This window comes from Podarcis vaucheri (genome assembly GCF_965113315.1).
Source record: "Podarcis vaucheri genome assembly, chromosome: 1".
In the NCBI taxonomy this organism is placed as follows: domain Eukaryota; kingdom Metazoa; phylum Chordata; class Lepidosauria; order Squamata; family Lacertidae; genus Podarcis; species Podarcis vaucheri.
In genome coordinates this window covers 5,373,991-5,397,717 of record NC_138759.1, presented here as the reverse complement: position 1 = coordinate 5,397,717, position 23,727 = coordinate 5,373,991, and the positions used below count along the sequence as shown (strand labels likewise).

The 23,727-nt window shown below is 46.2% G+C and overlaps 1 protein-coding gene across 1 annotated transcript in view; it reads left to right on the top strand.

The window, feature by feature from the left end:
* Nucleotides 1–23,727, top strand: part of LOC309535905 (maestro heat-like repeat-containing protein family member 2B) — an 86,848-nt gene that overhangs the window by 42,609 nt on the left and 20,512 nt on the right. The window contains exons 21-33 of the mRNA XM_082229422.1: nucleotides 1,486–1,680; nucleotides 2,061–2,087; nucleotides 3,385–3,507; nucleotides 5,236–5,315; nucleotides 5,653–5,779; nucleotides 10,141–10,236; nucleotides 11,498–11,599; nucleotides 14,314–14,437; nucleotides 14,551–14,660; nucleotides 15,916–16,068; nucleotides 18,693–18,847; nucleotides 18,996–19,158; nucleotides 21,157–21,347. Of these exons, the coding sequence (XP_082085548.1) occupies nucleotides 1,486–1,680; nucleotides 2,061–2,087; nucleotides 3,385–3,507; nucleotides 5,236–5,315; nucleotides 5,653–5,779; nucleotides 10,141–10,236; nucleotides 11,498–11,599; nucleotides 14,314–14,437; nucleotides 14,551–14,660; nucleotides 15,916–16,068; nucleotides 18,693–18,847; nucleotides 18,996–19,158; nucleotides 21,157–21,347 (1,646 nt within the window). The remainder of the gene's footprint in view (nucleotides 1–1,485; nucleotides 1,681–2,060; nucleotides 2,088–3,384; nucleotides 3,508–5,235; nucleotides 5,316–5,652; nucleotides 5,780–10,140; nucleotides 10,237–11,497; nucleotides 11,600–14,313; nucleotides 14,438–14,550; nucleotides 14,661–15,915; nucleotides 16,069–18,692; nucleotides 18,848–18,995; nucleotides 19,159–21,156; nucleotides 21,348–23,727) is intronic.

The following is a 23,727-nucleotide window of genomic DNA, read 5'->3' as shown; positions in this document are numbered from 1 at the left end:
CAAGCAGAGTGGAACGCCTCCCAAGAATTCCTCTCTCCCCTGCTGCTCCTTTCAGCTTTCCTCCTTTTAATTCCTCCTCAAGCCCATGGCCTCCCTGTCAGCATTTCTGCTTTATCTCTGCACAGCGCCAGGAGAGACGTGAGCTCCCGCTTCCCCAGGCCTGGTTTGCTGCCAGTGGAGCATCCGGCATGGACTTACAGAGGCACGACACCATCCCTGTTTCCTCCTCACACTTCCTCTTTGGAAAATCTCCTTTGGGGTGTCATTGGGGACTTGCTGAGGGAGGGGATAAAGTTGCTGTGGTGTGTTTACAAGCTCATTTTAGTGAAGGCCGATGCATGTTTTGCAGAGATTCACGCGGTCCTTTACCCCTCCCAAATTCAGATGAGTGAGCTTGTGGAAATAATCCTTAAAATAAATTCGTGGGGTTTTTTTAAGAAAAGAGGAGATCAGTTGTTGTGTGTGTGTGTGTGTGTGTGTGTGTGAGAGAGAGAGAGAGAGAGAGAGAGAGAGAGAGAGAGAGCGCTGCCATTTGGGTGCTAACCTCAGGCTAGCTCCCAAATTCAGATGAGTGAGCTTCTGGAAATAATACTTAAAATAAATTCATGGTGTTGTTGTTGTTTTTAAAAAAGAGATCAATTATTCTCTCTCTCTCTCTCTCTGTGTGTGTGTGTGTGTGTGTGAGAGAGAGAGAGAGAGAGAGAGAGAGAGAGAGAGAACAAACAGGCAATAAGCAATTCAAGGGTAATTAAAGGGTAAAGTGGCTCTTTGTCAGTATTGCTGCTGCTGTGCCGAACAGGAAGCAATAGGATCTGTAAGGAGCAAGCTACTAATTAAAAGTACGATAGCACTGGAAAGGGACGCAGGTGGCGCTGTGGGTTAAACCACAGAGCTAGGACTTGCTAATCAGAAGGTTGGCGGTTCGAATCCCCATGATGGGGTGAGCTCCCGTTCCTCAGTCCCTGCTCCTGCCAACCTAGCAGTTCAAAAGCACGTCAAAGTGCAAGTAGATAAATAGGGAAGGTAAATGGTGTTTCTGTGCGCTGCTCTGGTTTGCCAGCAGCGGCTTAGTCCTGCTGGCCACATGACCTGGAAGCTGTACGCCGGCTCCCTCAGCCAATAAAGCGAGATGAGTGCCGCAACCCCAGAGTCGGTCATGACTGGACCTAATGGTCAGGGGTCCCTTTACCTTTACCTAGCACTGAAAAACCATAAAAAGCATTTGCCAGTTTGCATAGAGAAATCTGGTGCTTCAGTTCTTTGTTGGCTGGAAAAACAATAGCCGCAAATCAGGTTGGCAAAAAATAAAGGAGGACAGGGCTGAAAACACTGGGTAGCAAGAATCTGGCAACGGTGTGGTCTAGATTCTCTGCAAAAAGTGAAAACAAGGCTGGTGATTTCAGGTTTAAAGTTAAACAGCTCATGCGGAGGCAGGCAAAATGGAACAAGAAGCACCCATGCCCAGTAATTTTTTCTGTTGCTCAGGACTACCAGCAGGGCAGACGGGGTCATGTCCACCAAACGCTAATGCTCACCTACGGCAAGGTGGCCCTCCAAGCCCCCAAGGAGCTCCTGCTGCCCAGGGTGGAAGCCGACATAATGAAGAATGTCCTCTGCTATTACCGGAAGAGCTGCCAGGCAAGTGCTTTAAAGGAGAGGGTGGTCTTTGCCACAGAGCTGGTTCCAGAGGGTGGCAAAGTTCAATGGGCCTTAGTCAAGAACCTACCAGCACTCAGAGGTCCTTCGAAACCTTCGTTGTAGGTCTTTGTGGAGGGCAGGATGGAAAGCTCACCCAAACACCTATGTCCTTTTAAATGTGCTTGTGAGAAGGGGTTTATTGGTTTATTTGTGTATATTATTGTTTTCGTTGTGTATTTTGGCTTCTCGTTTTGCATTTTTATGTTGTGTACTGCCCTGTGAACTTCAGGTATACGGTATACAAATTTTAATAATAGTAATAGTAACAGTAATAATAGAAGAAGATGATAATGGGCTGACTGTTGTGCTGTGTTTGTTATTTGGCAATTTGTCCAGGCAATTTGTCCATTTCATTTGTCCAGGTTTGGGGCGTCAGCATCGAGAACAAGGTGAGCAAGGAATTATCTGACTTGGAGTCTTGAACAGGTAAAGGGCCCCTGGACAGTTAAGTTCAGTCAAAGGCAACTATGGGGTTGCGGTGCTCATCTCGCTTTCAGGCCGAGGGAGCCAGCGTTTGTCCACAGACAGCTTCCCGGGTCATGTGGCCAACAGGACTAAACCACTTCTGGTGCAACAGGACACCGTGACGGAAACCAGAGCGCACGGAAACGCCGTTTACCTTCCCCTCCGCAGCAGTACCTATTTATCTACTTGCACTGGCGTGCTTCATAGAATCATAGAGTTGGAAGAGACCACAAGGGCCATCGAGTCCAACCCCCTGCCAAGCAGGAAACACCATCAGAGCACTCCTGACATATGGTTGTCAAGCCTCTGCTTAAAGACCTCCAAAATAGGAGACTCCACCACACTCCTTGGCAGCAAATTCCACTGTCAAACAGCTCTTACTGTCAGGAAGTTCTTCCTAATGTTTAGGTGGAATCTTCTTTTTTGTAGTTTGGATCCATTGCTCCGTGTCCGCTTCTCTGGAGCAGCAGAAAACAACCTTTCTCCCTCCTCTATGTGACATCCTTTTATGTATTTGAACATGGCTATCATGTTCAAACCTAGCTTCGAACTGCTAGGTTGGCAGGAACTGGGACAGAGCAATGGGAGCTCACCCCGTCGCGGGGATTCGAACCGCCAACCTTCTGATCAGCAAGCCCAAGAGGCTCGGTGGTTTAGATACAGCGCCGCCCACGCCACCTAGCCCAACACCCCGTTCTCACTGTGGCCAAACAGCTGCCCCCCATGGAAAATCTAAAAGCAGCACTAGAGCTCTCTCCCCTTTGTGCAAATTCACCCAAATTTTATTGAAGATGCCTCCATAAAAACACTTTTGAATACTATATCCGTTTCTGCGGAGCAACATTTCCTAATACAAGGAATGCCTCGCAAGACGGAAAACTCGCTAGACGAAAGAGTTTTCCGTTTTGGAGGTGCTTCGCAAAACGAATTTCCTATGGGCTTGCTTCGCAAGACAACAATGTCTTGCGAGTTCCTGCGGGTTTTTCCCCCCTTCCCCCCCTTTTGCTAAGCCGCTAAGCTGCTTATCAGCTGATCCGATCAGCAGATAAGCCGCTAAAAGCCGCTAATAGTGCTAATCCTCTAATCCTTCAATGGGCTTGCTTCGCAAGACGAAAAAACTGCTAGACGAAGAGAATCACAGAACGGATTCTTTTCGTCTTGCAAGGCACCACTGTATAATAGTTTGGGGGGTTTTTTGAATGTTTTCTTTTGGCAACACAGGACTCCAATCTCAAGCTGGCCTTTGTTGAGAGCACCACAGATATCTGCCAGGCTATCTGCGAGACCCAGGACTTCCAGAACTTCACCTTAACTTGCAAAAAGGAGCTCCTGGACATCTTGTTGGTGAGGAACCTGACGTTCTTCCTGAGGCTATGGCAGCCCCCATCACTCAGAGAGGCCTTTGCGTGGCAAGTCCCCTCCCCCATGTGAAATGAAGACACTGGACACATTATTTAAGGTTAATGGGCATAAAAAGGCCACAACTTTATTGATTACAGAATTGAAAGGTATTGGCCTTAGGCATTGGCTCCTATCGACTACCTGGCATGGAGACCGGGAACGGTTATCCACAAGCCGTGGGAGTCCTGTTGAAGTACGCCAACTAGGATCCCACGGGTGTCACCACTCAGGGGCATGCCGGAGGCCCTTACCTCCCTAGGTTTCGGACAAGGCAACGCCCCCCGGAGTCCTCTACCGGACTACCCTTTTCATTGGGGGAAGGTGATGGCGCTTCCTTCCCCCCCATTCATTTGCATAACAATTAACCCCTGCCAATGCCTAACCACCAATACTGCGGAAGTTGTGATGTTTGCTACGAGGTAGGCGGAAAAACCAAAAGGCTAGAAGTGCGCCAAATTGGAAAAATTCCTACCAGGCCCCTTGCGGCGACCAACCAGAGTCCATAGCAAGGTCAGAGCTAGCTAAGCCTAAGGGTGGGTGGGATGGGAAAACCGCTCAGCTGGAAAGGGGCAAAGAGGGCGGTCCCCAGGCGTGTCTGGCCTTAAATAGGCTAGGCCACGCCTCCCTGGCCCGCCGATTGGCAGGCAGGGTCGAAGACATGCCCGGGGATTCCCTGTTCACACGGGGGGCAAAAGGCCAGCCCCCGCGTGTGTGGGAGGGGTTAGCCCGCAACCCCCTCTCCTCCCAGGTCGGAAATGGCTTGGCGTGAAACTTTTTAACAAAGGTGCAGAACCTCTCCTAGGATTGTAAGGGGGTAGGTTTCCTGATGACATCATGGGCTCCCAGCCAATCGGCACTGTGCACAGCCAGCTCCTGCTTCAAATTTGCAGAACGGTGTTATTTCCCCAGAGGTCAGCCCCGTAGTGCAAATGTACTTTTGTAGCTAAATGCAGTGGCGGCCGTTCAAGATCCACCTTGGTGCTCCTAAAATGTCGCCTCTGTGTCCTTCCCTCATGGATTGATTGCCCCTTAGCCTTTCAGGTAAGTTACCGTATTTTTCGCTCCATAAGACGCACCTTTTTCCTCCTAAAAAGTAAGGGGAAATATCTGTGTCTCTTATGGAGCGAATGCGTGGTCCCTGGAGCTGAATTGTCCATGGGCAAAAAGCAGATCGTGCCATTTTTTTTTTAGAAAGAGGGAAGGGGGTGTTGAAACAAAGCAGCTGATCAGCAAGTGATCAGGAAGGAGACAAGGGACGCTAACGATAAAGGAGGCTGCCTGGGAGGGAGGAGGTAAAGACAGTGAACTTGCAAGGAGAGGAGACAGGAATACTCAAACAAGAAATGAGGAGAGAAATTAGAAGAAAAGGAGAAGAAAGGGGAGGGAGATAAGGGAATATAGCAATGAAGGAGGCTGTGGCCACAGCATGAACCACAAAAATCATACATCCACTGTTTCATTCAGAATATATTTTTTTTCTTATGGTCAGGTGCATCTTATCGAGCGACAAATACGGTAATCACTGGCTTAGCAAAGAGTGTTTGATCCTTTCTTGGTATCCTTTGGAAATCATAGAGGCCATGGCACGTCAGTGGAGGAAATCTCTCTGCCCCTCAAGGGTTTTCCCCCACCCTCAATTCCTTTTGCCCTTTGCCCGTCTTGTGTTCACAGGATTTCATCAAGGAGGAACCACTGGACGCTCTGAATACTGCACTTCGTCCCCAAGCCATCACTGCCCTGGCATTCCTGAGGTAGGTGTGTTTCTTAGCAGTTTTCCACATAATTTATTTTCACAGAATCATAAAGGGACCACAAGGGTCTTCTAGTCTAACCCCTTGCAATGCAGGGATCTTTTGCTCAGTGTGGGATTCGAACCCATGACCCATGAGACTAAAGAGTCTCACGTTCTCTCAGTTGAGCTATTCCTCTTTGGATTCTGTCTGGGTTGTTTAAGAGACTTTGGCAACAGCCATCGCTCCCTCTTGTGGGAGCAAATGTTCCACAACCAAACTGAGGTCAGGCCCACTATTCTTCAGATATCCACAAGTCTCTCCTGTGTGACCTATCAGTCCACCTTCCTCCTGCCAGCAAACTGAAGCCATGTTTGGCCATGGAGGAAATTCGCAATCTCCTCGATCAGAGCATCAAGAGTTTGTTTCCTCTTCCTTCCCTGGAGCAGCTGAAAGAGACGGCGGGGGATGCTCTAAAGATCGAGGTAGGTGGCAAAAGTTTATTTCCAGATCTTCTTTTCTCATCCACATGGGGGTTTCCTGGATGCATCTGATTGGCCACTACCCGGATCATTCCAAAGAGCGGGACCGGGGCCAGATTTAGGTTTGATGAGGCCCTCAGCTACTGAAGGTCATGGGGCCCTTGATATGTCCAGCTGTCCTTTGTCAACAACAAATTGTCGCTTTTTTGTGTGTTGAATATATGCTATATGATCATTTATGGACCCAATAGATATCTAAAGCCATTTGCACATGTTGCCCTGCAACCAGTCCATGCAGAATGTAGGCACCCTTTATATAAAAAGGAGCAAACCAGTGATATTTGTGGGAGCAGGCTAGCAGGCGGGGCCCATAACTGACATCATAGGAGCCTACACAACACAAAACACTGTTGCTGTATGTAGGTTTTATTTTATTTGTTTTTTTATCTTATATTTTAGAAATGTATCCAGTGTTGTTTTTTTTCCTTTTGTTTTTTTTTGGGGGGGGGGGCAAGAGAGTGGGGCCATAAGCTATAGCTTGTTTAGCTTATATGTAAATCCAGCACTGGGTGGGAGTTCTTTTCTTTTATTTTAATAATATTTTATTAGGTTTTATCCATAAAAAAGTTTAGAAAAATACAAAAAACGAAAAAGCTTCAAAATTACAAAATACAGAGATACAGACATTAAACACAAAAAAGAAAAGGAAAAAAGCACATATAAAAAGACAAAAATTCCTTCTTTCTTAATTTCTCCTCTTTGATTAACTTATTTTCCTGACTCCCTCGCGTCTCCCATTTTTGTATCCCTTTTAAAAGTTAGTTCAGCAAATTCATGTCCTGTTAGTCTATCTATTTATTAATCCAATCTTGCATTTTACCTTGTTGCTAAAACCCCTGCAATTCATTTCAATGTCCTCAACATTCAAAAATTTTACAGTATTTCTGCAAATACATTTTAAATTTCCTCCAGTCTTCTTCCACCAACTCTTCTCCCTGATCTCGGATTCTGCCAGTCATTTCTGCCATCTGGGAGTTCAATTTAGCTCACATTTTAATACAAGCTTCCGAGAGAGAGAGAGAGAGAGAGAGAGAGAGAGAGAGAGAGAGAGAGAGTCATCCTCACCTCTCCAAATTTCATGGTGCAGTTATTCAACCGAGAATTCACACAAAAATTCGCATACTGCGTATAATGAATGTGGGAAAATGCATTAGTTGCTGGAAGCCACAGGATGCGGAAAATGTTAGGATATTTCCGTTCCACCTTAAAAAGGGAAAAGGCAGTTGTGTGTCACAAGCCTGCGTACTTCCGGCTCGCAGGAAGTTTCTGTTTTGTATATCGCTTTTGTTTTCTCTCTGTTGCCTCGGCACTAAGGCAGGCAGTCATGTTTTTCCTTTGTTCTGACCACCGCTGAATAAAGCTGTAAATATGCTGCTCTCCTGGGTGAATCTTCCGTTGTGGAAACTCTGCGAAAAGGGCGTGCATGAGTCCTGGAATGTGGACAGCTATTTCTGAGGCCCGTGTCGCTAATTGACTGATACTGTTCTACGGGAGACCAGAGATGACGTGGAGTCATGACGGCCTTTGTCTCTCTGGCAGTATCCCAACAGAAAATCCTCTTCTGCTCATGTCCTGCTTGCAGACTTCCAAGAGGCATCTAGCTGGCCACTATGAGAACAGAATGTTGGACTAGAATCATAGAATCATAGAGTTTGAAGAGACCCCAAGGGCCATCGAGTCCAACCCCCTGCCAAGCAGGAAACACCATCAGAGCACTCCTGACATATGGTTGTCAAGCCTCTGCTTAAAGACCTCCAAAAAAGGAGACTCCACCACACTCCTTGGCAGCAAATTCCACTGTCAAACAGCTCTTACTGTCAGGAAGTTCTTCCTAATGTTTAGGTGGAATCTTCTTTCTTGTAGTTTGGATCCATTGCTCCGTGTCCGCTTCTCTGGAGCAGCAGAAAACAACCTTTCTCCCTCCTCTATGTGACATCCTTTTATATATTTGAACATGGCTATCATATCACCCCTTAACCTCCTCTTCTCCAGGCTAAACATGCCCAGCTCCCTTAGCCGTTCCTCATAAGGCATCGTTTCCAGGCCTTTGGCCATTTTGGTTGCCCTCCTCTGGACACGTTCCAGTTTGTCAGTGTCCTTCTTGAATTGTAGTGCCCAGAACTGGACACAGTACTGCAGGTGAGGTCTGACCAGAGCAGAATACAGTGGCACTATTACTTCCCTTGATCTAGATGCTATACTCCTATTGAGACAGCCCAGAATTGCATTGGCTTTTTTAGCTGCCGCGTCACACTGTTGGCTCATGTCAAGTTTGTGGTCAACCAAGACTCCTAGATCCTTTTCACATGTACTGCTCTCAAGCCAGGTGTCTCCCATCTTGTATTTGTGCCTCTCATTTTTTTTGCCCAAGTGCAATACTTTACATTTCTCCCTGTTAAAATTCATCTTGTTTGTTTTGGCCCAGTTCTCTAATCTGTCAAGGTCAAGTGTGATCCTGTCCTCTGGGGTGTTAGCCACCCCTCCCAGTTTGGTGTCATCTGCAAATTTGATCAGGATGCCCTTGAGTCCATCATCCAAGTTGTTGATAAAGATGTTGAATAAGACCGGGCCCAAGACAGAACCCTGTGGCACCCCACTAGTCACTCTTCTCCAGGATGAAGAGGAACCATTGATGAGCACCCTTTGGGTTCAGTCAGTCAGCCAGTTACAAATCCACTGAGTGGTAGCATAGTCAAGACCGCATTTTACCAGCTTCTTTACAAGAATATCATGGGGCACCTTGTCAAATGCCTTGCTGAAATCAAGGTAGGCTACATCCACTGCATTCCCTTCATCTACCAGGCTTGTAATTCTGTCAAAAAACGAGATCAGGTTAGTCTGACATGACTTATTTTTCAGAAATCCATGCTGACTATTGGTGATCGCAGCATTCCTAAATCAGCTCTCTTTGGTCTGATCCAGCAGCCAGACTCTTTCCAGTTTCAATCTCTAGCACCTCCAAGTAAGAATGCAGACCTAGGCTGGATCTCCACTGATTGTAAAAACACTGTAAAAACACACACATAATAATAGCTGATAATGCAATTTCCCATTGACGACAGATTGCTGCCCCACAGCACCCTCTGTTGTCACATTTTTATAATGCATTTCTAACGTTAGAACTGACCAGTGTAGACCTACCCCTACTTGAGATCGCACAACTCTGGGACATGATGTTGATGGGCAACTGACAAACCCTGTCCACAACAATCGAACAGACAAGAAAATCACTGCTTTTCAATCAACCTGGCATAGATATATTACGTATGTGACATTGCTCGAACATGGTTATAGGCAGTGCTCTTTTCCTGGCCCACAGCACAATTTGGAGCACATGAAGAACATATTTTAAATATTATTATTTCCTCCTCCCCGTTTCTGCTTTTGTATAAACCTTGCAGACTAGCACTGCTGCGGATACAATATATCTTTTGAGCTGTGGACAACAGTTCAAGCAATGGAGATTGCTATGTCTTATTTTTGTGTTAAGTTTGTGATGATATTAGTATATACACTTTGATAAAGCACTATGGAGTATTCGGAGATGATTCTTTGACTGTGTGCAATCGTTTTATCTTTGATAGTTTTTTTAAATTAAAAATAAAAGTGTTCCACTTACTGTACCAACTTCATGGTGAGTACCGACACCACTTTTCCCTTTAAAAACCTCAAAAAACCACTGGTTATAGGCCTCCAAGGACTTATGGAATGCTAAAACTGAAATGACTTAAACGTTTAATTACATTTAGTGCTTCTGCTGGGGTGGGTGGGATTGTTGAAGACTGATGGTTGCTTCTTGCAGAAATAAGTGAAAACGATAAAATATTTTGGGGAAAAGAATGTCTCCTGTCTGAAACCTTGGGCCAGCGTGGTGTAGTGGTTAAGAGCGGTAGTCTTGCAATCTGGGGAACCGGGTTCGCGTCTCCGCTTCTCCACATGCAGCTGCTGGGTGACCTTGGGCCAGTCACACTTCTTTGAAGTCTCTCAGCCCCACTCACCTCACAGAGTGTTTGTTGTGGGGGAGGAAGGGAAAGGAGAATGTTAGCCGCTTTGAGACTCCTTAGGGTAGTGATAAAGCGGGATATCAAATCCAAACTCTTCTTCTTCTTCTTCTTGGGGAGCTGCTATCAGTTGAACAATACTGGGATAAATGGACCCAGTGTCTGAGTCAGTGCAAGGCAGCATCCTATGTCCTGACTGGACCTCTGCAGCTGCTTATTAGAGCATTTTTAATCCAGTCATGGATCTCCAGACGTCCCATCTAGCTTGGCCCTCCGATCTCCCTACTTGCATTGTGCTTTCAGTCCCTGTACTCTTGCTCCATGGACGCCCTCAGGAAACTCGTGACGAGCATCGTAGAAGACCACCCAACACCTGAGCTGATGGTCGAGATGTTCCAGGTGAGCCGCAGGAGAAACTTTCTCTATTGGCGTTCATTGGTTTGGATTAGGCAACCAATTTAGAGACCTTTTCAGGCATCTGGAGATGCTTAAAAGGCCTCCCCCACGACTTCCCTGCCTTCACAGGTGCCCCTGCTCTGCCAAATCCACTCAGGAATGAATTGCCTTTTTTATTTTAGCTTCCAGACTGTCTTCCAGGGGATACTCAAACAGAGAACATTGCAGTCGTCTTTCTGCTAGGTTACCAACGCATACATCTGTCAGTTTGCATTTCTTAGTGCAGAAAGTCTTGATCTGATGTGTAGAGATTTTTCCTATTCTACTTAATTCAAGAGGGTTCTGGAAGCTTCTGGAAGCTTCTCTGTGTGAAAGAAACTTCAGGATGTTTGGGTTATTTCTTCAGAGAAGCTGAGCACAGCTGGTTTAAACTGGTTTTCTTATCTCTTTCTGTCAAGGTCATGCTGACTATAAAAGTAAGGCCAGAAGGAGCCTGGCTTTCACTTTCACTTTCTATCTCTTTTCCTTCTAGTGTGGTGTTCTGTACATACTATGTTTAGCGTTAAGGTTTTAGACTTACAGTGGTACCTCATGTTACGGACGCGATCTGTTCCAGAGGCCCGTCCGTCATGTGAAATGCCCACAACTTAAAACACTGCATCTGCGCAGGCGTGTGGTGCGATTTGGTCTCCTGTGCATGCGGGAAGCGCGATTTAGGACTTCTGCGCATGCGCGAGTGGCAAAACCCGGAAGTAACCCATTCCAGTACTTCCAGTTTGCGGCGGGACATAACGCAAAAAGATGCAACATGAAGCGGACACAACATGAGATGTGACTGTATTATTAGTTATTGTAAGTTTAAGTTAAGTCTGCTGCAACTGGATTTCTTATGTACAGCGCCAATCCTGAGTGTATTGGATCTGTGACCATTATGCTCATTTGCCTTCAGTAGCAGTAAAACTCTGCTGGATGAAATACAATTGCCTCTGATCTATTTTTTGGGGAACTCTGCAACATGTTTAAGTTTTTACTCTGCTATATGTTGGGATCTGCTCTGGATCAATATTGAGTAGAATTCCAACGACAACATCACAGTGGCAAGGCCCTGTGTGAGAATAGCCATAGCTAATGAGGTGGACAAAATTACCACTGTGTTTTTATATTGCAAACTGCCCTGTGATTGTCAGATGACGGGCAGCACAGGAATTTAACAAAAATAGATGTTCTAATATCAGTTGCGTTTGCCTTCCTGCTCCGCCAACAGCTCATAGACCCCTGGTTCACCGTATCGGACTGTAGCAGGGAGAGAGCGCTGCAGGCAAGCTCCCAGACCCTCGCTGCCTTCCAGGAGAACTATCAGCTCCCCGTGAGTTTCCTTCTCTTCACCTGCTTGCCAGCTGCTCAGTCTGCACATCTCTGCCCACTATCCCAGAAACTTCAGCGGATGCAGAATGCTGCAGCGAGGCTCCTCACGAGGTCTCTGCCATGGGCGCATATTCACCCAGTGCTTTTCCAACTGCACTGGCTCCCGGTGGAGTACAGGGTCAGATTTAAGGTGCTGGTTTTGACCTTTAAAGCCCTTCACAGCCTAGGACCCTCGTACCTACAGGACCACCTCTCCCGGAATGCCCCACCGGGCACTGGGCCCTAAGAAAGTTAGATTAGCTTCAATCAGAGGCAGGGCCTTTTCAACACTGGCTCCGGACTGGTGGAACACTCTGTCCCATGGGACCAGGGCCCTGCAGGATCTGATTTCTTTCTGCAGGGCCTGTAAGACAGAGTTCTTCCACCTGGCCTTTGGCTTGGAGCCAATTTGATTCCCTCCCCCTCTTTCTTTTTTCTTTTTCCTTTCTCCTCCTGTGATGAGGCTGCATTTTAATATTTTAATGTTTCAATATTTTAATTGTTGTATTTTAATCTTGTTTTTAAGTTGTATTCATTCAACTTGTTTTTATTATTGCCTGTTAGCCGCCCTGAGCCCGGCCTTGGCTGGGGAGGGTGGGGTATTAATAATAATAATAATAATAATAATAATAATAATAATAATAATAATAAATATTTATTATCTGTAAGCAACACCATTAAAATGCAGTCTTACAAATGATTTAAAACAACGGCTCTGAATGTTCACATTTTTGCAAGGATTTCTACCCCCCCACCCCCAAAAAATATAATACATTTCCCCTGTTACTTTCACTGATATCTCCATGTTTGCACACACTCCCCCCTAATGTTTCTACGCTTGTACACATAATTTGGGCAGAGATTTTCAGAGCAAAATTCAGAGAAGGGTGAGTTTTGAAAGTTCACGCATTGGCTTGAGAGGGGCAAATCAGGTCGCTTCTTGTTGAAAGTCAATCAGAATTAGATTTCTCCCCAGCTCTGGTCACCATCCATCTCACAAGTGGCATGGAGGGGGGACCCCCTGTCAGGAGGTCCTACACATGAGTAGGTGTCCGACAGAGACACATGCTCGACTGGCATGTTCTCTCCCACCTGGTCGGACGTTCGGGAGCTTCAAAAGCTTTTTCCAGCCCAAACATCACAGCGACTGATACCAAGAGGCATCAACACACTTCGGATCAGCAGAGTATAGGCATCCAGCGTTCAGACTCAGTAGCGCAGCTTTTCGGCTAAACTACATTTATTTACATATACCATATTTTTCGCTCTATAAAACGCACTTTCCCCCTCCTAAAAAGTAAGGAGACATGTGTGTGCATGTTATGGAGTGAATGCAGGCTTCGTGGGCTATCCCAGAAGCCAGAACAGCGAGAAGGAGCGCTGCGCAGTGCTCCCTCTCACTGTTCTAGCTTTTGGCTTAGCCGTGTGAAGCCTCCACAGGGCAGTGGGGAGCCTTCATCCCGCTGCCCTGAAGAGGCTATGCGCAGCTATCCCTGGCTTTTGCGTGAGGTGGGGGAAGGGACAGAGCGTGTGGTTCTGTCCCTTCCCCCACCTCCCAGAAAAGCCCCCAAGAGCCGCGCTCCCTTTAAAGAGCACACGGCTCTTGCGGGAGGTCGGGGGGAAGCCAGGAGGCTTGCTTTCACTGAAGCTAGGAGGGCAAGAGGGATCGGTGCGCAGCGATCCCGCTTGATCTCCTGGCTTCAGGGATAGCCCCGCAAAGCCTCCTGACCGAAGGGGGAGGAGCGCTCCCTCTTCGCTCAGGAGGCTTCTTATTCTTGTTTTCCTCCCCTAAAAACTAGGTGTGTCTTATGGTTGGGTGTGTCTTATAGAGCGAAAAATATGGTACACACTCGGAGCATCTTGACTCAGCTCCTTCCTCTTCAGCATCAGACAGCAGAGAGAGAGAACAAAGGGACAAATGTCCGGCAGAAATGTCTGGCAGAATCCGAGACCAGGGAGAAGAGGTGGTGGAAGAAGAATGGAAAAAAATTAAAGACTACCTACAGAAATACTGTAAAATTAATGAATGTTAAAGGGATGTTGGATTGAAAATAAGTGGTGTTAGTTAAAAGATTAATAAGAATATGTAAATATGGATGACAATGGTGGAAAATATATATTTATTATAGGTTAAGATGTTGAGTAAGGATGAATGATAGAGGGTAAGGACTTGCTGAACTAAATATCTGAACTGGAATACAAAAAGGGAGGTGTGAGGAGGTCAAGAAACTAGTGAATGAGGTATAAGATATGAAAATACTAATCTTTTTTTGTTTTCTTTTTTGGTGTTTTTTCTTCTTCTTCTTTTCTATTCTGTTAACTGTTTTTTATTGTGTACTTCTATGTGTTTTGTTTTGTATTTTCCCATTTTTGTAGCCTTTTTTTGGTTTTTGTATTTCATGTTTAAATTTTGAAGCTTTTGATTGTTTAATAAATATTATTTTAAAAACAACAACAAAGGGACAAATGTCCTACAACACAGTAATAAAAACATCCTGTCTCCTTCACTTCCCACAATGTGGAATGAAAACACACGCCGTCATGTGATATAAACAATCCCATGACTGCAACACGGGGGAAGAATCCTCACACACACACACACACACACACACACAGGTCATAAAGATCAGGCAGGCACAAATGAACAGATTCTTTAAAATCTTTCTTTTCCTGTAGGATGGAGAAAATTTTCAGCAATTTGGGTCACTGGTTGCATTCCTTGCCCCCTACACCTGTGATGGCTCCATCAGATGCCGGCAGTGGGCTGCCCAGTGCATTAGTTACCTTTTGCACATACAAGGTGAGACTAAAACCATAGAATCATAGCAAAGCCTCCGTTCAGCAAAATCTATCCAGCCAGAAATGCACTGGTCAGGAAATAGATCCATCACTATTCTCTCTCCCCCTTGCCAGCTCAGTCAAAAGTCACAGCAGAGGAGGAGGAAGAAATGCTGTCTGCCTGTCGTGACCTGAACGCTGAGATCCCCAGCGCTCTATTCGAAGCTTCGTGCAGAATGGCCAAGGTAAATTTCCCAATAATAATAATAATTTATTATTTATACCCCGCCCATCTGGCTGGGTTTCCCCAGCCACTCTGGGCAGCTTCCAAAAGAATATTAAAATACTATGATACATCAAACATTAAAAGCTTCCCTAAACAGGGCTGCCTTCAGATGTCTTCTAAAAGTCTGGTAGTTGTTGTTCTCTTTGACATCTGGTGGGAGGGCGTTCCACAGGGAGGGTGCCACTACCGAGAAGGCCCTCTGCCTGGTTCCCTGTAACTTGGCTTCTCGCAGTGAGGGAACCGCCAGAAGGCCCTCGGTGCTGGACCTCAGTGTCTGGGTAGAACGATGGAGGTGGAGACGCTCCTTCAGGTATACTGGACCGAGGCCGTATACCAATCATTTGGCTAACATCTGTGGACCAGATTTCATTAAATCACAGAACTACAGAGTTGGAAGGGACCCCAAGGGTCATCTTAAGGTCCATAAATAGCAACACCCTAGAGGTCCCAGGCCCTAAGGAAGTCAGATTAGCCTCAACCAGAGCTAGGGCCTTTTCAACATTGGCTCCAGCCTGGTGGAACGCTCTGTCTCCTGAGACCAGGGCCCTGCAGGATCTGATTTCTTTCCGCAGGGCCTGCAAGACGGAGTTGTTCCACCTGGACTTTCACTTGGAATCAATTTAATTCTCTCCCCCTCTTTCTTTTTTCCTTTCTCCTCCTGTGATGGAACTCCTATTTGGGGACTTCCCTGGCTTTTTTCTGGCCCATGTAGGACCAGTCTGGATAGTTAGCCTTGGTGAAGACTTGACGTTTTCATCCCCCCCCCCCAAAAAAAAAAAATTTTTATTTGAGTTTCTACTGAAGTTGAGGCTGCATTTTAATGTTTTAATGTTGTATTTTAATCTTGTTTTTAACTTGTATTTCAATCAATTGTTTTTATATCGGGTATTAGCCAATTAGCCACCTTGAGCCCGGTCTTGGCTGGGGAGGGTGGGGTATAAATACAAATTATTATTATTATTTTAATTATTATTATTTAGTCCAACCCCCAGAAATGCAGGAATCAGAGATGAAGAATCCACAACAGATTTCCATCCAAGCTCTGTTTTAAAATCTCCAGCAAAGGAAAACCCACCACCTTCGAGGGAATACATGCCACTTCCATTTCTTTGACGATTTCCCTCTCTATGGTCAGAATGAACCACAGTTGCATTTCAGTGCAATTGTTATTGTGATCATAGGTTCACAAACCTTTACTTTTGGCGTTTTCACAGGTGGTCAGCATGCATTTCCCACCAGATCAAGCCCTGGATTTCATTGAGGTCATCCTGGAAGACCTGGTGTCCGGAAATGAAATGTGTGCCATTTCTGCTGGTCGCTGGCTGTTAACCATCCTTTGGGACTCTGGAGATGCTATGGGAGCCCAGGTGACTACTTGCCACCATGGGGGGGTGTAGCTTTTATAAGCTTTGTTTGACATGTGTCAGACAGGTCTCCAAAGGCACCAATCTACAATTGGTTGTTGGAGCAGGCTTTGGCTGGTGTGGAAGGTTGGCTTTAGCTTTTGAGCAGAGGCAGGGATCGTGTTTCATAGTCCTTCGGGGGGGGGTACATGCCAAGTGTGGGTGGGGCTGGATGGGCAAGTTGGCTGAGTGATGGGTGCGACTCTCACCTTCGCACATTCTGCCCATGCAAAAGGATGCTCTTCCTGTTAGGATATTTCCGTTCCACCTTAAAAGGGAGCAGGCTTTGTGAGTCAGAGAGTCTGCGCATGTCCTGTTCACAGGATGTTTATGTTTCCTATTGCTTTCATTTTCTCTCTGTGCTGGTGACCCTGATGCAGGCAGTCATGTCTTTCTTTGTTCTGATCAACGCAGAAAAAAACTTGTAAATAATGCTCTTCTGAGTGCAACTTTTGGCTGTGCATTATCTGCTGATAAAGAGTGTGCATGAGCTCTAGAATGTAGCAAGATATTTTCTAGAAACTCATGTCGCTAATTGCTGATACTGCGTGCCTACGGGAGATCGATGGATCGTCCGGCAGACGGCTTGGGGCCATGATGGACTTTATCTCCCTGGCAGTATCCCAACACTTCCTACATGTACCCATCACTCCAAAGATCCAGCCAAGTAAAAGCTCTTGCAGAGGACGCACAGCAGGGCCAGGGAGGGGTGTGGCCTTGTAGAAGGGGGTGTGGCCAAAGAGAGCCCTGGTGGCCAGGTAGAGAGGCTTGGGGGTGCATGTGTCCCCCATGGCTGAAGTTCCTTACCCTTGTTTTCAAGCAACCAATGAACATAAACCGAAATTAAATTTTGACCTAACCAGCTTAGCACAGCAGAGCACCACTGGGTCCTGAATGAAGTACAGTCGTACCTTGGTTTTCAAATGGAATTCGTTCCGGAAGTCTGTTCGACTTCCAAAACATTCAGAAACCAAAGTGTGGCTCCTGCAGCCAACTGGAAGCCGCAGAAGCCACGCCGGATGTTCGTCTTCCAAAAATCATTCAAAAACACTCACTTCCGGTTTTTGATTGTTCGGGAGCCAAAACGTACAAGTTCCAAAGTGTTCGACAACCAAGTGTGATGGCTTGGGAATACTCTCCGCAAGAAATGCTTCTGCTCAGTCAGAGGTACATATATACATCCTTTATTTTACATTATGTACAAGCAGCACACACAATCATGTGTCCGAATCCTGTGATTCAGATTCCCGAAGTGACTTATGTCCGCCCCCTTTCCAGCAGAAGAGGCAAGGCATTCTCAATTGATGTCTCTGCCCCCTGCGCTTTAACCCTCTCCCTTCCTGAGCAGAAGGAACCAGCACTGCATCACTGTCAGTGCCAGAGCTTTCTGTGCAGGGATGAGGCTCTGTTCCAGCATCTGAGAGCCTTCCCTCCTCCTGACTTCCCCTCCTTTCCTGCACTGGCACTTCCTGCCCCCCTTCCTCTGCTTGTCTCTCCTCCTCCTCCCCTGCGTTCTCCGGCAATACCATGACACCAAGGTACGGCTGAACTTGGTTTTACTTCTTCAAAAACAAAGCAGGTACTCTTCCATTGAGCTACAGCCTTTCCCCCAAATAAGATTGCAGTGTTAATCTGTTCATGGTGTGCACATTCCTTGGACCAACCCACTACCTTGGGCTGTATAAGACCGTATAGAAATATAGGGCTGGGGAAGGAAATGCCTCTCTCTGAAACCCTGGAGAGCCATTGTGAGTATGATAGAGAGCCAGCAGGCCTCGTGGCCTGGCTCAGGACAAAGCAGGTTCTTTTTTTTTTTTTGCTACTTGCATACAGTGGTACTTCGGGTTAAGAACTTAATTCGTTCTGTAGGTCTGTTCTTAACCTGAAACTGTTCTTCATTTTTTGTTTTTATAATCTTTTATTAGGTTTTATCAATAGAAAAGTTCAGAAAAATACAAAAACAGAAAAATACAAAGTTACAAAATACAAAAATACAAACATTAAACACAAAAAAGAAGAAGAAGAAACACATATAAAAGAAACCAAAAATTCCCTCTTTCTTAATCTCTCATCTTTAGTTAACTTATTTTCCTGACTTCCTCACGTCTCCCTTTTTTGTATCCCTTTTTAAAAATTGGTTCAGCAAATTCATGTCCTATTAGTTTATCTATTATCAATCCCATCTTACATTTTACCTTGATGCTAGAACCCCTTCAATTCATTTCAGTGTCATCAGCATTCAAAAATTTTACAATATTTCTGTAAATAAGTTTTAAATTTCCTCCAATCTTCTTCCACCAACTCTTCTCCCTGGTCTCGGATTCTGCCAGTCATTCCCGCCATTTCCATATAGTCTATTAGTTGCATCTGCCATTCTTCCAAGGTGGGTAGGTCTTGTGTCTTCCAATGCTTTGCGCCGCCATTTCCATATAGTCTATTAGTTGCAAGCAGGTTCTTATGCTCCTTTGTTCAAAGAAAGCAGAGTAGCGTTAAATTTCTGAGAAGGTATTTGGAATTTCTAGAATGCAATTGACTCATACGAGTGGGACTGCTGATAGCAATGCATGCCCCTGAATTGCTCCTGTCAGGTTTCAGAGATCCTGGACATTTTCTACAGCCGCTTGCCCACCATCAAACAGGAAGATCTGCGGCAGGTCCTTGTGGAAGCTGTGGCTGCTGTCTCCCATTTTCACCTGGACACCGTGATCGAGAGCCTATTCTGCCGCCGCCTCCCGATGGACAGGTGCATGCCAGCATTAAGCTCAGGCTTTTGTACATTTGGGGGGATACTCCATCTGCATTTCAGCCCACAAATTGGACCCACTGGGTTTAAGTGAACAGTGCTTGTGGGAAAACAAATCCTCTTCAACTTGTGTGTTGTTGCATTGCAGTGAAACGGGTGAACTCTGGAGGTCCCTAGGCAAAGACCCTTCCCAGGCCTTACTGATTTTATGCAAGTTAGCAGCCAGGGTGGCAGAGCCTTCAAGTCTGGAAGCCCCTTTCTCCTCAGGCAGCAATGACAGCGTGGAATTTGCAGATGAAGGACCTCTCAAGGTGAGCAAGAAGAAGCGAGGAGCAGTTGAGAAACAGGGAGGGATTCTTACAGCGGAGAGATTTCAGTTCGCTTAATGTAGACTGAAACAACATAAGAGTACCAGGAGAGCCTGGTTACTGGGGTAGCCTCACATGCACCAGAAATCTGATGGGGTTGAAGAGGAAAATATAGGTATATATGAAAAAGAGAATTCCAGGATGCCCAAGATCCAGGTTTGGGGCAAGTACTCTTTTGTGAGAGAACTCCAGCACAAAAGTTTCCCTCCTAAGTTGTTTCCAAAGTCCCTCTCTTCTCTCCTAGCATAGAAAGAGACCACACATTTGGTAAGTTAAAAATGCTTTACTTACAAACCCTTCCAAGGTCACATTCATGTGCTTTTCCATACAGCACACAGAAAACCAGGCAGTCTTGGAAAGTGGACTCTCCTTCATCAGAGGTTTTCAGCAGAGGCTGGATAGCTGCCTGTCAGCAATTATTTAGCTGTGGTTACTGCATTGCAAGAATTTGGACTAGATGTCAGGGACTGGGCAAGGAGGAATGGTGGAGACCGCCTCCCCGGCCTGACCCTTCCAGAGAAGAAGAAGAAGACAGTTCAGAATCGCAACAGGGGTTTGAGGGAGGTCACAGCTCAGAGGCAGATGAGGGGGGGAAGCTGGGAAATAAAGGGAGATGAGGAAGAGGAACCACCAGGAGGACAACAGCTGATGGACACAGTGTCCTTAGAAAGCGTTCCAGACCCGACCTTCCCAGAACCCGGCGAGCCTTGAAAGTAGGAGAGCAAAGAGCTCAGACGCAAAGGGCCCTCAGCACCACCCATAGAGATGATGATGAATGAGGAAGTGGGAGGAAAAGGGGGTGGAGAGTCACTCAGGGCAATGCCATTACTCATAGATGCTGAGTTCCAAGCCTCTCTCTGTAAATATTGAATAAAAAGCAGATGGTAAGGACTTTTCCTTGTCTTATCCGTTCCTGGCAACCTGCTGTGGGGTTGTTTCCTCTGCCACTTGATACTAGATGTTGTTATTTTTATTATTATTATTATTATTATTATTATTATTATTATTATTATTATTATTATTTATACCCCGCCCATCTGGCTGGGTTTCCCCAGCCACTCTGGGCGGCTTCCAACAAAACACTAAAATACAATAACCTATTAAACATTAAAAGCTTCCCTACACAGGGCTGCCTTCAGATGTCTTCTAAAAGTTTGGTAGTTATTTTTCTCTTTGACATCTGGTGGGAGAGCGTTCCACAGGGCGGGTGCCACTACCGAGAAGGCCCTCTGTAACTTGGCTTCTCACAGTGAGGGAACTGCCAGAAGGCCCTTGGCACTGGATCTCAGTGTCCAGGCAGAACAATGAATGTGGAGATGCTCATTCAGGTATACTGGGCCGAGGCCGTTTAGGGTTTTAAAGGTCACCAACACTTTGCACCAACACTTTGAATTGTGCTCGGAAACCTACTGGGAGCCGGTGTAGGTCTTTCAAGACCGGTGTTATGTAGTCTCAGTGGCCGCTCCCAGTTACCAGTCTAGCTGCTGCATTCTGGATTAGTTGTAGTTTCTGGGTCACCTTCAAAGGTAGCCCCACGTAGACCGCATTGCAGTAGTCCAAGTGGGAGATAACTAGAGCATGCACCACTCTGGTGAGACAGTCTGTGGGCAGAGAGGGTCTCAACCTGCGTACCAAATGGAGCTGGTAGACAGCCGCCCTGGACACAGAATTGACCTGTGCCTCCATGGACAGCTGTGAGTCCAGTATGACTCCCAGTCTGCGCACCTGGCCCATTCAGGACCAGTAGGTCCTCCACACCCGCCCGTCTACTGTCCCCAAAAACAGTACTTCTGTCTTGTCAGGATTCAACCTCAGTCTGACCACTGGAACTCCTTCTGACTCTACAATTCCATGATTCAGTTCTATGACGGCCATTTTACTGGAAGGCGTCCTCTCACACACCCAGGCGTCCTTTCATTCTTTTGCTGTTTCTCTGTTCAGGCCACTTGCGCCATCTACGAGGTCCTGTCTGTGCTGCACACCGAAGAGGGCATCCAGGAACTGTTTCCAGAGCTGTTCTGCACTCTCCTAAAGCAGGTCAGCAAAACCCTGGAGACGAGGATGCCCTTTTACGAGGGTCGCCGGAGGCTGTTTCTGAGAGAACAGCATTTGTCTGAAGGCAACCCTTGCAGGTCAGTCTCCCACTTTGCCCACATCTTTTTGCATGGGCCTAGAATCATAGAAGAGTTGGAAGAGACCACAAGGGCCATCGAGTCCAACCCCCTGCCAAGCAGGAAACACCATCATAGCACTCCTGACATATAGTTGTCAAGCCTCTGCTTAAAGACCTCCAAAGTAGGAGACTCCACCACACTCCTTGGCAGCAAATTCCACTGTCGAACAGCTCTTACTGTCGGGAAGTTCTTCCTAATGTTTAGGTGGAATCTTCTTTCTTGTAGTTTGGATCCATTGCTCCGTGTCCGCTTCTCTGGAGCAGCAGAAAACAACCTTTCTCCCTCCTCTATGTGACATCCTTTTATATATTTGAACATGGCTATCATATCACCCCTTAACCTCCTCTTCTCCAGGCTAAACATGCCCAGCTCCCTTAGCCGTTCCTCATAAGGCATCGTTTCCAGGCCTTTGACCATTTTGGTTGCCCTCCTCTGGACACGTTCCAGTTTGTCAGTGTCCTTCTTGAACTGTGGTGCCCAGAACTGGACACAGTACTCCAGGTGAGGTCTGACCAGAGCCTCCTCTGGAAACATATAGATCTTGGGTCTGGGCTTTGAATTAGAAAATATGTTAAGAATCTCATTTATTAGGAAACCAGAAGCATATCTGTTGGGCATTGCTGATTCAGATATTCCTTAAAAATTTAAAGATCTTTTTTTTGTATGCAACAGTGGCAGCCAGAGTTCATATAGCTACAAGGTGGAAGAGCGACAGAATTCTTTCTAGACAAGAGTGGATACAAAAATTGACTGAATATGCTGAATCACATGGTCTATCTGAAAAAAATAAACAAATAAACCAAGAATTGAATTTGTATCAACATGGGAAGCCTTCAGAACATATCTTAAACAAAATTATACCAGGTTAAAATCGGTAGCAGCTTTTGAGTCATCCCAGCAGCTTTTATTAATTGGTTATATAAATATAAACATTTATAAATTGTGAAAATGTTAATATAAAAAATAGAATTTTGATACGGCAGTAAATTTATGTAAAAAGAAATAAGGAATAAATGGGAGGTCGGGTATAAAAGGTAATGAGATTTTTATTTTTATTGTAACGTGAAATTGCAATCACAAATTTATGTCATAATTTTTATCTTATTAACAGATTGTGTAAATTTTATTTTCTTTCCTTTTCCCTCCCCTCTTAAGCTGTACCCCTTTTCAGTATTGGTTTTTGGTTTGTTTGGTTTTTTGTATGTAATAAGCATGGAAATAAGCATGAGGGGAAAAATAAATCAATAAAATAAATGAATAAAAGATCTTGGGTGTGGGCACCAAGCCTTATGAGGATCAGTTGAGGCAATTGGGTCTGTTAAGCCCAGAGAAGAGGAGACTGAAAGGTGATATGATACCTGTCTTCAAGTAACTGAACGGCTGTGTCACATGGAAGGTGTGATGGCCTGGGACTCGTGCTGGGACTCGGAACCAGAGAAGACTCAGTCTGCACTGGATCCTTTGCCTCAGGCATCATCTGAACCAAGTCTGGGGCCTGATCCTGAAGAGTCCCAGTCTGCACAGGTTCCCCTGCAACAAGCACCAGCTGGGCCGAGTCCGGGGCCTGAGCCTGCCCTGGCTCCAGATGCGGGGATGACCTCGTTGCCTCCAGCTGGGCCATCACTTACAGCTGCTCCACTACCAGTTGGGTCAGGAGAGGCTGAGGCGACCTCTGGGTCTAGTAACCCAACGACGTCTCCCGAGCTGCAGAGACTGAGGTCGGAGAGAAGGAGAGACCTGAGGACTCGCAGGAGGAGTGCTCGCCTTTGGGCGGGACAGGGAGGTGAGTCTCTGGGGGATCAGGACTGGCCATTATCCCGACAAAGATAACAGGCTGTTGGACCCCGTCCCAGGTTGCAGGAGGAACATTGCTGTATGCTAGATCCTGCACCTATCCTTGCCTGGTTTCCTGCCTCATGTCCAGCCTTGGCCCTGTGGGAGTGACTCTTAGTAGAACCTCTGGATTCTGGACCGGTCCTGGACCGCGTTTCACGGGTTACCCCTGGGCCTAGCACAGAAGATGGAGCAAGACTGCTTTCTCTCGCTGTGGAAGGTAGGACCCAAACTGATGAATTCAAGCTACAAGCAATAAGATTCCGAAGAGAGGAATGGGCTCCCTTGGGATGTTGTGGACGCTCCTTCCTTGGAGGCTTGTAAGCAGGGATTGGGTGGCCATTTGTCAGGGTTTTTTTAGCTGAGACCCCAGCATTGCAGGCGGTTGGACTAGATGACCCTTGGGGTCCATTCCAGTTCTACAGTTCTATGGTTTCCTGTGACAGCAGCCCTTCTGAACTAGTAAATTTGCGTATACAGAGGCCTCTCTTGTCGGCCTGCAGGA